This window comes from Harmonia axyridis, chromosome 2, assembly GCF_914767665.1.
Source record: "Harmonia axyridis chromosome 2, icHarAxyr1.1, whole genome shotgun sequence".
NCBI classification, from domain to species: Eukaryota; Metazoa; Arthropoda; class Insecta; order Coleoptera; family Coccinellidae; genus Harmonia; species Harmonia axyridis.
This window is the reverse complement of record NC_059502.1, coordinates 10,583,221-10,597,675: the sequence shown is the minus strand read 5'-3', so window position 1 is coordinate 10,597,675 and position 14,455 is coordinate 10,583,221. Positions and strand designations below refer to the sequence as shown.

The following is a 14,455-nucleotide window of genomic DNA, read 5'->3' as shown; positions in this document are numbered from 1 at the left end:
ACAAGTCTTGATCCAGTAATGCCTCCAACTCTGCATCTTCGAGAACCTTCTTTCTTCCACCGTCATGCTGGTCTTCGACGTCGAAATCACCGTTCTTAAAGAGTTGAAACCATTATCTGCACGTTCTTTCACTGATAGCGGCCTCACCATATGTATTTGAGAGCATTCGATGAGCCTCCCGCAAATACGAGAATTTGGCTTGTAAGCTGACTTTAAACGAGAATAACTTTATGATACAGAAACAAATCGACTTCTTCTTCTATTTCGATGACGTTATGTTTAAAAATACCTTAGTTCATTGTATGACATCTACTGTCTGTTTATTTCGACTACCACTTACCGCCATATATATTGCAAAACAGCGGAATCAGAGTTGTACACCTTATATTATAAAACGAATTCATATTCAAAAACGATCCACGAATTTTTTAGCATTTTTTTTTTTGAACAAGTGATGAAATGAGCCTTCTGTGCGAGAATTATACCGTATTTTCTCTAATTCACTGAATTTTCATTGGAATCAATGTAATATTTCCATAAATATCATTTAGTGATTTTTGTATTGAAGAATATGGGTTGGCAAAACAGTTTTCTGTATCACAAATTTGACTGATCTGTGTCAGAAAAATGTGTAGAATGAGCACAACTACTTCTGTCAAAGTTTATAATAGTCCATGAAGCCCTCAAAATCTCACCCATCAAATCATGAATTAATTACATTCAAATTGGTAGAATCTAGTTTAAATCGATATTTCTAATGAAATTTTCTGCTTTTTTAATGGAGATGTTTTTTTTCCTGGAAAAAAAAATAAAAAAATCCGAAAGAAATCATAGAATCTACTGAGAGGAGAAAAAATTAAATGGTTTCATTCAAAAAACATATCTCAAAGACAAGACTTTCACCATGGGTATTTCTCATGGCGAATATTTTATTCTTTGATATTATTTCTCTTTGACGTGGTCATTAAAGGACACTCTGTACCATAGATGTAAATGTGAAACAATGGTAATGAGAATTAAACATCTGGCAGGGCACTTAGTTATTGAATTCCGTGAGAAACATACAAGTATGTACGTGTATATCTACGAGAATGAGCAGTTTCACAGAATATACAATAGCAGATCACCAGCGTTACATGGTAAGAAGGAACCATTTAAAGGAAGAATTGACTACAATTGGATGTAAATAAGGTACATCCATTCCATCTATGAATAAGGTAACGCCTCGATGAATGTTAATGTTGATTGAAGGTTCTGAATGTAGCTGCTTTAAAAGGGTTGATATATTTGAAGAAAATGCATGGGAATTATAGAGCAGGTTGCAAAATTCGAAACTAGCATGTATTATTCTTATTTTCACACACCAGTTGTTGGTCTAGTCACCTATTCTTTCGTTCTATAATATTTATACTAATGAGTAATTACATTACCTAAATATTTTACAAAAAAAATTTTTTTTCGAGCTGATTTTGTTTCATTGCATTCGAATTTTTTCCATTAGTGCCAAAAACACATGCAGAAGTTATGATATAACATAACATTTAGGTAACTGTTAATAGTGCAGGTTAAAGCTCGAAAATGGACGTTTTAAGGATGCACTAGTCTCAATAAGATTTCTCAATAATTTTTAATCTACTGATTTTATCACATTTGAAAAAATCAATATCAATGTGCCACAAAGTAGCGAGTTTTTTAATGAAAGAATGTTAGAATAAGCATTATGTACGAGTATTATAATATCATTAATATCTCTAATTCACTGAATTTTCATTGAAATTAATGGAATATTCCATAAATATCATTAAGTGATTTTTGCATTGAAAAATTTTGGTTGGAAGAATAGTTTTCTATATCAAAATTTGACTGATATAATAATAAATGCGTGACAGGAGATTTCCGAGTACCGACATATAATGATTAAATATAATCATGAAATTTGAGAGAAATTGAAATATTCTCACACGATTTTGTTCTACAAATTGTGGAAATTGTCATAGAATTAGAGGATTAATTTTATTTTTGGAACATATTGCCAACCCTCCAAAGAATAACAGATAAAACAAAAAAATACAGATATGGAACTAATATAAATATAATTAAAATAATAATAAAAAAATAAAATGATAATAATAATGAAAAAATTGAAATCTGCCGAATTCAACAAAGTCAGTCTGTGTTTTTCTCGGATTTCTTGTTACTTGCTCTTAAATAAATTATATCTTATCGTAAATTCATTTAGCCTTTATTTTCCTCTGTTTTTATTCAATTTCATATACATACTACTCCATTCTTCAATCATTTTATTCGCTTTCTATTACAATTTAATTGCTCATTATACAGTAAGTGATTCAGTTTTTACATATACAAAATTCAATCAATTTCTCTGAAAATTTTTCCTTCAATTGAGTGGGAAATATCCATCGAATAGTGGAGAAATGAAAAATGAATATATTTTTGTGATATTTGCATACCCAGTAAATGAAATACGAAATTATTAAATGAATATTATCACATTCCTATTTTGTCGAAATATTTCATTAACATTAACATGAATTTCAATCGACTAAAATATAGTATTATACTTCTGACATCCATTATTTTCTCGCTCGAATAAAATTATTGGTTTCATCACCCAACATCCACTGAACCATATAATAATACAACTAAAAGAGTGAATAATACTCATTGGTATAATGCCTTCGTGTATATTAACTCATTCAATCGTCCAAAAGAGCATAACAACGCCAAATTCAATAGTAATACTCGGCCTCACAAAAACGCCAATATAAAATATTAAAAATCCAACTCTGTCCGATGATGTGACAGAGAAAGAACGCGCACACACAAACACCTACACACATACAAGCCACCCCAATCAACAGCCCCTCTCCACATCTAAAAAACTCGATCAATACATAAAAATTTCATATTGAAAATGAGTGAAAGGCTCGAGAGGCAACATAAAGAAAGGAAGCAGTATCTGTCTCTTTTCTTCAGTATGAACTCCTCGCCTTGCCGAAGATCGCCAATTCATTCAGGGATGCTGTGTATGTTGGAATTGGTTTTATTCAACTGGATACAATGGAGGAGAATTATTTTGGATCGTGTTAAATATCGATTGGATATTTTCAAGTGAGGTGGGGGCATAATAATCTAAGTATATTATATTGACTAATAAGTTGAAGTGCTGCCAACGTATGTTGTCTCGTCAACATCGATTGTCGTGAATGGGTTATGCATATTTTTTATTGATTCATTAGATACCTACTTGAATAAAATATTAATACTGATTCAAATTAACTCTAATTTCATAACATTTGAAGGACTTCTGATGATAGCATATAGAATGTAACTTTCCTCGAATCTATAGTAGAAATATGGCAAATTGTTTCTTATTTTGTACTCACAAAATATCTCTACCAGCAGTTGATCTACCAATTTTGTAGGTCCATTAGCTATTGATGTGCCGACTGTTTGATCTGCCAGATATTGATCTATCCTCTCTTCAGATGTACCTGCCGATGTTCTTTGGATCTATCTGGTGTTGATCTACCGCCTCTATGGATCTACCTACTATTGATCTACCGATTCTTTAGATCTACCACTGTCGATGTAATGATTATATGTAGATCTACCAACTGTGGACTTCTTTGAATATTCAATTCGGAAAATATCATTGGTACTGTGCTAGAATAAGATATGTATATTCAAAATTATGATCATTTTTATCTAGTTTACGTTTTTCTCATATCATATCGAGTAATTTTTGTAATTATTTCATGACAAAAAGGAATCCTTGATGCCCCTACCAGTAGTTAATCTAACAACTCTGTGGATCCATTAGTTATTGATGAATTGATGTGCCGTCTCTTCGATCTACCAGATATTGATCTACCGTCTCTTCAGATCTACCTGCTTTTGTTCTACCGGCTCTTTGGATCTACCTGGTCTTGACCTACCGTCTCTATGAATCCACCTACTATTGATCTTTCGACTCTTTTGATCTACCGCTGTCGTAGATCTATCAGATGTCGATGTACTGATTATATGTAGATCTACCAGCTGTGGACTTTGATTGTTCAATTCGAAACGTAGCATTGCTACTGTGCTAGAATAAGATATATTAGAAATTATAATCATTTTCATCTAGTTTACGTTTTTCTCGTTTCATATCGAGTAATTTTGGTGATTCATTATTTCATGACAAAAAAGAATCCTTGATATCTAGTAAGTGGTTTTCTAATAAGACGTTTCATTTTGATATAAAAAAGAGAACATTTTCAGAGAAACCAATGGATGTTCATTTCATTATTAAAAGTAAGGTATGTCATTAACGATGGAAAATGATATCAGCTAAATGGTCACCAGGCCAACCCTCTCCATGAAATTTTCCATGACCACCTCACACATTTGCGGCTAAATGTGCTCGACAACTTCACAAATTTCATTTTCAAGTTCTAATATCGATATAGGAGCATTGTCATAGATTCAATTTTTTCGCGTGAATAAAGTCTAACGGTGTCAAATCACAAGATCTCGATGGCCAATCGAAGAATAAGACGTTCAGGAAACTTTTTTTTTCCAAATTGTGATTGTGACGAGGATTCGACTCACCTAAGTTTTCGTTAACACTTCATGCTATAGCAGCAATATTCTCAGTTGTTCTTGAACGACGCTCACTGTTTCGACTCTTCACATCACAAACTTGTCCCAACAGTTCAAATTTTTTCACCAGTTTCACTATTGCCGGCTGACAATGTGCTTCACGACTACCCAAGAGTGCTTTAGTTCTTTGAACTGTGACTGCAAAATTTTACCATTTTTATAATGAATTTGGCAATTTCATTTGGTACTTGGAGAAGTTTTTACTTATCAAATTTCAAAAGATTAAATCTTCAGAAGTGAGACTGAGCATATAGAGTCAAATTTCGATTTCAAATAGGAATTTCGCAGATAATAAAAATCTCAAGTCAATATTTTTTGCCAATCAGTCAATAATATGATAGATTTCCCCATTTTCATTAGGGTCTATTTCAACTAGTTACGGAACTAAGTATATAATTATTATTCACATTATGAATTTATAGCTAATTCCTTTAATTATGTTCTCAATGTACGCCTTGATTTATTGTTTCACATCAAAGACATTATCTTAATGATAGGCATAGCATTTCTACATTATAAACTCATATTTATGAACGCATAATAAATTCAATTCGGTCATATGTACTGTGGCGATTATGAATTATGTGGTTTTCTCACATATTATAGGAGTGGATATCTTTATGTGCGCCAATTTATGTTATAATTACTCATATTATTCATTAGGTTTTCATGGAATTCTGCTATCGAGGTCATCAAAAATTCTTAAACCCAATCAACTTAGACTTCTGAGATATAAGTTTGATTGGAGAATTTCAGATGGGGATGGTTTATATAATCCCATTTTTGAATAGCGTGCGCATCAGTGAGGTTGATAGTTAATCATTCCTCATCCCCTCTACTTTGAATCATAGACAACAGCAAAGGCGAAAAGAAAAGATTCTCAAAGCTTTTTCTGCCCGATAAATTAACATTAAATTGAATGGGGAGACGCTCTCTTAGACATCGCAAAGAGAAGAGGCTTGTCATTTGACGCTTGGATGCCCGATATGGTACAGGCTGTCCCAAATTCGATTATGACTGAGAGTATCTTGAGAATTTGAACTTGAAAAAAAGCTCCAGAAGACTCAATAACTTTTGGAAAAAATAAGATATTAAGAAACAAATCATAGATATTGATTAATTACCGTAAAATAACTTTATTAAGTCTCTCGTTGCATTGCGGACGTTTGTCTTTCAATGCTCGGCTCAAACGAATTAATTACGTTCGATAACTATCGCTTGTGATTGTTTTAGTCGTTTTTAACAACTCATGTAATACATAATGCCGAGCTAGTCCCAGCAAATACTGAGCATGACTTTGGAACCGTGAATATTCGGTTTGGCCGTCGCCGTGGAAACATGGCCAGGATATCCCCAAAATTTTCTGCGTTTGAGATTATCGTAATGAACCGAGTTTTCGTTTTCAGTCACAATGCGACGCAGAAATCCATTCCGTCTTTCCCTTGCAAGCAGCTGTTCACAAGCAAACGAACACCGTTCAACATCTCTCGGCTTCAACTCGTACGGCACCAAATGTTCTTGTTTCTGAATCATTCCCATGACTTTTAGGCGTTTTGAAAAGGCTTGTTGCGTCACTCCCATTGATCCTGCCAATTATTGTTGCGTTTGACACGAGTTTTGATCGAATAATGCCTCCAATCTTCGAAAACCTTCTCTCTTCCACCGCCATGCTGGTCTTCGACGTCAAAATCACCATTCTCGAAGCCTTGACACCACTCTCGGCACGTTCTGTCATTAATAGCGATAAGTATTTAAGAACATTCGATGAACCTCAGCCGTAATTTCTTCATATTGAAACAGAAAATTTGAACCTCCTGCAAATGGGTGAAATATTTAATCGAGAATAACTTTATGATGCAGATACAAATCGACTAATATTTCGATGGCGTTATGTTTACAAATACCTAAACTTATTGTATGTAGAGCTACGATCTATTTATTTGGACCACCACGTATCGCTACAACAATCTTTTGCAAAACTGCGAGAGTAAAGTTGTACACCTAATATTTAAATTTTGTAACAAATAACGGGTGTTTTTTTTCGAGGTATATAACTTTAAGTTGGCATTACTGTTCAAGATGGCGACTGATTTAACAGCTGTCAACTTCTGGTTGAATGGCTAGGTCAACAAATAAAACTGCCGCATTTTGAGTGAAGCTAATCCTCAAGTGTTTGTCGAAACACTGTTACATCCAGTAAAACTGGCTGTTTGGTGCGCTTTATGGGCTGGTGGAATAATTGATCCGTACTTCTTCAAAAACGATTATGACCAGAACGTTACAGTCAATGGTGATCGGTATAGAGCCATGATTACTAACTTTTTCATTCCTGAATTGAACAACCATGATGTCCAGGAGCTGTAGTTTCAACAAGACGGCGCAACATGTCACACAGCTCGTGCCACAATCGATTTATTGAAAGACACGTTTGGTGACCGCCTAATTTCACGTTTTGGACCTGTGAATTGGCCTTCAAGATCTTGTGATTTAACACCGCTAGACTACTTTCTGTGGGGCTATGTAAAGTCATTGGTCTATGCGGATAAGCCACAAACCCTTGACCATTTGGAAGACAACATTCGCCGTGTTATTGCCGATATACGGACACAAATGTTGGAAAAAGTCATCGAAAATTGGAAGTCCAGATTGGACTACATCCGAGCCAGCCGTGGCGGTCATATGCCAGAAATCATATTTAAAATGTAATGTCACAAGATTATCTTGCGGATGAATAAAATTCATGTCAATCGAATAATCCATCGTTGTTTTATTGCAATTTAAAGTTCTATAGCTCTAAAAAAACACCCTCTACTTAAATATCCAGTTTTCCTATTTTAGCTTGCAATAGTAACAATTTTTATGTGCCTATGTCAAAAAGTGGTCTGATGGACGAAATCTTTCAGCTCTTTGGAGTATGTAATCAAAAATTAGCTAGGAAGAGTCAAGGTACCAAAATGTAATTCACTGGCCTATGTTATACATCTTTCTTTCTGAAGGAAATACTAAGAAAATGAGAATCTTCAAAGTAGATTCCACATGCAGCAGATCAGCAAGCAGGCAAAATCTCCTGATTCCGTCTTTATCGAAAGGTACCGATTATTCCAAATAATAAACCAAAATCGCTAGGGTCCTTAATTATTCTGCAATTGGACCTCGTACGGTCCGATAAGCTGCGGGCACCATCGGGCATAAAACATCCAGCGAACGGCGAGCAAACCTCTGCTGGAGACTGATAATTAGCCTTGTCAAGGCTTGTAGAACCCCACATTTAACTGATGCACCAACTTCGATCACCCATCGGCATGTAACCACTCAATAACGATTCTATGATCGCCTGACACGCACCGAAAACACCGCGGGTAAGATGCCGGATGATGACTTGTTCGATGGTCGCACGAGAACTTGTCAAAAATTTATAATGTGCTAAAGCTGAATTGCGACAAGCCAACGTCCAGAGAGATGCCGTGACTTATAAGCCGAATGTTGCTGGGTCCAATTTTGTTTTCGAATTGCATCCCGTCATGTTTCGTTACCGATTCATATGGGACGTACCGATTCGGTTTGGCGTTTAACCATAGAGTATACGCAATTTTTACATGTTCTCAACATGGTTATGTTACGTTGTCGGATTGTGATATATTTTCAAATCCACAATTTTACTATATCGTTTTGAATGTATATTATATTGAATGGAATATATTTATTTGAGTGATTCTCGATTAGATATGCAAATTTGAATATTTGGAAACCGATAAATTTCCTAATTGTCGAATTTATAATAAGTAGAATATATATTATTTTCTGTAACTACCTGCTGAAATCCAAGATTTGGCAAATTTTGCTCTCCTAGTGTCATCGGTTGTTTCACGTTTTTTAGCGCGCTTGAACTTTGTTTTCTGAATTTCTGATATATTTAGGTATTTATTTCAATATATTTTGAGTTGATATGAAACGTTGATTCACTATAGGACATAAGAAGTGCTTTCTTTGTGGAGAAACTTGCGAATTGAGTGAAATATCATATCACTGATATGTTATCATTTCCCCTTCATGTCGAATTTGATAGTTCATGTTGGGAACAAAATTCGCTTACTGAAAATGACATGCTCTCTCTATGGTCTATGGATTCGAGATATAGAAAACTCATTAATCACTAATTTTGAACACTCAACTCAAAATAGACTCATTTTTTACTCTTTTTTCAGATGGCTTCAAAGAGGATCGATGTTTGTTATTTCTTCGGCCCAATTCTTGAAACTTCTAAAATCAGATGGAGACTGGCACAGGGATTCATTGATAGATCTTGGTGCTGGTGATGGTGCGGTTACTGCACAGATTGCTCCTTTTTTCGGAAAAGTTTACGCGACTGAGGTATCGAACACAATGAGAACTTTGTTGCAGACAAGAGGTTACAAGTAAGTACATAAAAATAAATAAATCTTCTTGTTCTTCTTATTTTTCTTATTTTTCTTATTATTATTATTCTTCTTATTCCTCCTCCTTCTCCTTCTCCTGCTCCTGCTCCTTCTCCTTCTTCTTCTCCTTCTTCTTCTTCTTCTTAGGACAGTATCAACAACAATAATGAGGAACATGAATGAGCACAGCAAATTATTTGTGTTACTGATTTAATTATTATGAAACAAAATCCTCAAGGATATGAATTCTAATTAATTTGTTGTTCTTCTAAGTTTTGGCATGTATAAAACATAGTAATATCGAGACATTACAAACCATTTAGAATACGGCTAAACTTAATAACCCTCTATAGAGAGTCCATCGTTTTGCTTTCCTTATATGTAAATGTATTTTTCAGATGAGAATGATCGCCCAATATGAATTATTACACCATTATAGACAATTATCGACAGCTTCTCCTCAAAGATCAGACGATGAAAAATCTAGACATATAATAATGATAAGTCGGCGAACACCTGACAAAAATACATTAAAGAAATACGTGAGCAAATTAATAGCAATTTTCCGCGCCTCAAAGGCTCAAAATATGTATGGAAGCACTTAAACAACGAGGAACGAAACACATAGATATTCGAACCTGGTATTTTAGCACATTCCGGCTATTGCTGTACTAATTAGTCGAAGTGAAATCTTGATTAAGATCGTAAAATTTAAGTACACTACTGGACTGAGGCGTAGCCCACCAGCTCGTTTATGCACACTGTGTTCTGATTTAACCCATCCATATCGAAGGTAATTGGCTACCTGAAAAATTTATCGAATCATTCAGTGGAAATAAAATGGCTTAATATAAAGATTTTGCAAAAAAAATTCAACATCACGTCAGTATGAAGCATAGAATAATAAACATAAATAGAGGGATTATGCACAATTTTTACATGTCCCCAACATGGTTAGGTTACGTTGTCGGATTGTGATATATTTTCAAATCCACAATTTATTAATATCGTTATGAATGTATATTATATTGAATGAAATATATTTATTTGAGTGATTCCCGATTTAATGTGCAAATTTGAATGTTTGGAATTCGATATTTTTCCTAATTGTCGAATTCATAATGAACAGAATATTTATTATTTTCTGTATCTACCTGCTGAAATCCAAGGTTTGGTAACTTTTGCTCTCCTAGTGTCATCGGTTATTTCCGTCATTTGGCGCGCTTGAAGTTTGTGTCCTGAATTTCTGATATGTTACGGTATTTATTTCAATATATTTTGAGTTGATATGAAACGTTGATTCACTATGGTACATAAGAAGTGCGTTCTTTGTGGAGAAACTCGCGAATTGTGGGAAATATCGTATCACTGATATGTTTTCATTTCCGCGCGCTTCATGTCAAATTTGACAGTTCATGTTGGGGACAAAATTTGCTTACTGAAAATGACATATGCTCCATATTATGTTTATCACTATGAGAGGCCGACTAACGAAAAAATCCTTTTGATATGACAACTAGATTGTTGTCGACGATTGCTTCCGCAGCATGCAAAAAATAATAGATTTATTTCGCTTGTCATGTGATCTGATAAGGCTAGTTCCACTAAGGACAATCTCCACAACAATCATAATGAACATGTGGTATCAGCACGATTATGCTGATGCACCACCTTACAGAGAGAGACAAATAGCTGCTTGGTAAAGAACAATTTCCCAAATGGAACCTAACCTTACCCTGAACTGCATGATAGGTGAAGAGGGACTAATGCCATGGCCACCCCGTTCTACGTATCTCAATCCGTTAGATTGATATCCCAGGACTCCCGTAAATTTTTGCTGACCCCCCCTAAAATATCGCATGACCAAAGAAATACAACATGAATTTAACATAAACTAAATGATTCTGGAACTCTTGGCTCCCCTCAAAAAATCCTGGTCCCTCTTATTCTTGAAAGCTGGCGTCGCCGCTGATTATCTTAAACTAAATCTAATCAGTGGATTCACCAATATTTGTAAACATCTTAATAACTACTTACTTAGCATCATTTGCCGTTTATGGAGATACAACTCAAATCAGGATTTCCCAATGGTTGGACAGAAACAGAGTACTCATCTTCTAAAACTACCTTACAGACAGATTCTGCTGCCAATCACACTGAGTAAAGCTTTTATCAATTAAACTCACCACTCAGTTTTATGACTGGAGTTTCACTACCATGAATAAGACTCAATTAACAGATTTACATAGAATTAATTTGATTATGGGAGATATGTGATGATACACTCTTGGTTTTAAAATAAATTAAAAACATCACCTTCCTCAGTTTTATTGTAATTATAATTGTATTCACATCAAACTGATAAGAAATCGTTAAAGTAATTGAGATAAATTGAAAATGAACGAGTATTTCAACATAATGCGCAATGGAAGAAGAAATATGATTTGGAAAGAAGGGAAGATAATAAACTTCAATGGGGATAAATTAAATGAATATAAATAAAGATAAAAATGAAAAAAAAAGAGTGTGAAGGAAATGAATTGAGGATAGAAACAGAAAATAACTTAAATAAAAGACTGAATAATTAAAACAGCTGAGTTAGGTACAACATATATTAGAGTATAGCATGATGATGGTAGGTACGATAAATAGTTAGGAAGAGAAAATGAATGAAAATAAAATTTGAAATAGAGCAACAAAATAAATTTAAATACTCATTAAGATGTATTTTCGGGTCATAGTTTTTTGTTCTGTTCTTTTATGGATAAAAATGAATTTGGAGAAGGAATTTAAGGAAAGTAACCATTATACCACAATATACAAAAGAGTCAATACTCTATCCCAAAAAATAGCTTTAGCTCCTTTGGAAGGTGTCCACAGAGAACATATAGAAACATTAAGTTTAGCAGATTTTTTTAATGGTATTATTTCTTTTAGTTCTTTAAGGCAGTTCATAACAGCTTCAATGATTGAATATTAATAGCTTAGGAATGTTATTTTTATCAAAATAAGCACTCATAATTGTTTTCAGGGTTTTAGATGTGGAAGACTGGGATGCAGACAGGAAGTATGATATGATAGCATGCCTCAACCTCCTTGATCGTTGCAACACCCCCCTTCAAATGTTGAAGCAAATAAGGCAAGCCCTGAAACCGAATGGAATGGTCTTTCTAGCATTGGTTTTACCCTTTTCCGCCTATGTTGAAATTGGTTTGTATAATTTTTTCATGTTTTATTCTATTTGATAAGGAATTTGCATCGAGTAAGGATCGAAACCATTGAATATTTGATTTTTTCGCTCATTACAGCAATGAAACTTTGACTGGATTGGTGGCAAAAGTTTCCCAGCCACTAAGCTAAGTTCCCAATTCGTCAAGTAAAAATGAAGTGGTTTGAAACCTCATAATTTCAAAACAAATGAAGATAATTAAAATAGTGTTATAGTTACAATATTTTTGTATTTTTGGCTTCTTTAAACATTTTTCATGTATTACTATATTTATATTCATTCATTGATTTTTTGTACTGCTATTCCAAACTGAACAGCTGTTCTATGTTTTCAAGTGGATTTTTGTAAAATATTTTAAGTATTCTATTTTACAAGCTTTGCAATGATCTTGTTTGGTTTTTGTAACTCCACCCTTGCAATTTTACTATTACTGATAAAACTATTGAATAGTGCCTGATGAATTCTATTAAGGTTTTGGTATTCATGATTACAACAATCTTGGTGAATATAGAAGTAAGATATTTAGGTCATTTTATATCCTAAACTCAGGACCATCGATAATATCCTTATAATTTCTAAAAATAAAGTAAATATGTTCCAATCTAGTCATTTGAAAATATATTCCAGAAAATCAATCATTTTATCTCAAACATCTTCCATGTGTTGTCCCTGATATTATGGCTGTATCATCTGCAAAGATACAAAAAATTGCTCCATTCGGTAAATTGCGTAGAAGATCGTTCATTTAAAGACTTACACTTTAAAAAGAAGGAGGCCCAAAACAGTATCCTGAGTAAAACCTGAAGTGACCTTACAATTTTCTCTCTAATCTCTCTAATTTCTCGTCATTATATGTAGTATATATGTAACTAACTATTATTTAGTAAGATTCCGTGAATTTGAATGAAGTTATTTAAATTTTATAGAATAACATAATATCCACTTATGAACTGAAAAAATGTAATTCTTATTTAATAATTTTTTCAGGTTCCAAGAACCATAAACCTAAGGAACTGCTTCCAATAATCGGAGCAAGCTTCGAGGAGCAAGTCACTAGTGTAATAGAAGATGTCTTTCATCCCAGCGGTTTCAAAGTTGAGTCTTGGAGCAGAGTACCATATCTTTGTGAAGGAGATTTACGACAATCCTATTATTGGTTGGATGATGCATTATTCGTCTTAAAAGCTTCTGATGAAGATGGCTCGAGCTAACTAGTATTCAAATCGAAAACAATATGTTCCATCATTTTGGGAAATTGTTCATATACTCACTTTGATGTTACCTATAAAAATTATGAGTGTCATAACTGAATCAATCAGTGATTTTTCAGCATGTCCAAATTTTGTTCTTCTGAAGAAAGGACACATATATCTTAATTCATTCTGTTATGCATTACAACTCTTCGAAATAATTGTACTTACATGATACTGAATTCTTCATGATTTTCATGGAATGTCAAAGATACACGAAGATATCACGAAAATAAGGAAATAATATTTTTATAATCCACCAATAGATGTATCAATATGAACACTGAATTTTTTTTTGAGATCTCCAACAGCCATTAGCTTTTGTGCATTACTATCATTTCTACTACCGTATTTTTCCATTGTTGAGAATCAATAGTTTTTGATTTACTTGGAAATTGAAACCTGAGAAGTATAGATCATTAAAGAATAACCACTTTTCAAAAAAATTATTATTGGTTTTACCCTTTTCCGCCTATTCACGTGAATTTAGATGCTCTCACATGATTGTTCATTTTCCCATGTTACCTCAAAATCTATCCTGAAAATTAAAAAGTAGATGGTTGTAAATCATCCATTGACTTTCCATTTGATTGGATCAGTATTTTTGCATTATCAAGAAAAAATAAAACTCCAAACACAATAGGTCAATTTCGACTTGCTACAGTGGTATTTGGGGAATCCCCGGATATACGTCAAAATCGTTAAATAGAAAGAAACATAACATAATACAGGGGATTCGCCGGGATTGCCTCTTAGACGTTTATGGAAAACTAATCATAATTTTGAGCCGAATATTTGCGTATTATGGTTTGGGAGAATGATCTTTCTCCCTAAAATATTTTCAGATCTCTACAACTTCCGGTTACACCGGAAACAGACTACTACCTTATTTCAAA

The 14,455-nt window shown here is 33.7% G+C and overlaps 1 protein-coding gene and 1 long non-coding RNA gene across 3 annotated transcripts in view; one reads left to right on the top strand and one right to left on the bottom strand.

Moving 5' to 3' along the window:
• Nucleotides 1-13,840, top strand: part of LOC123672329 (protein-L-histidine N-pros-methyltransferase) — a 147,824-nt gene extending 133,984 nt beyond the window's left edge. Inside the window, exons 4-6 of the mRNA XM_045606408.1 lie at nucleotides 8,871-9,080; nucleotides 12,112-12,290; nucleotides 13,297-13,840. Coding sequence (XP_045462364.1) covers nucleotides 8,871-9,080; nucleotides 12,112-12,290; nucleotides 13,297-13,520 — 613 coding nt within the window. The 3' untranslated portion in view covers nucleotides 13,521-13,840. The remainder of the gene's footprint in view (nucleotides 1-8,870; nucleotides 9,081-12,111; nucleotides 12,291-13,296) is intronic.
• LOC123672332 lies at nucleotides 12,862-14,248 on the bottom strand. 2 transcript variants are annotated; one of them, XR_006746251.1, is made up of 4 exons: nucleotides 14,022-14,245; nucleotides 13,731-13,961; nucleotides 13,067-13,591; nucleotides 12,862-12,999 (listed from the first exon to the last, which is right to left on the bottom strand). It is a non-coding gene; the product is annotated as an uncharacterized LOC123672332 (long non-coding RNA). The 2 variants fall into 2 exon arrangements; XR_006746250.1 differs by having other exon boundaries at nucleotides 12,862-13,591; nucleotides 14,022-14,248.
• Nucleotides 14,249-14,455: the final 207 nt, after the last annotated feature.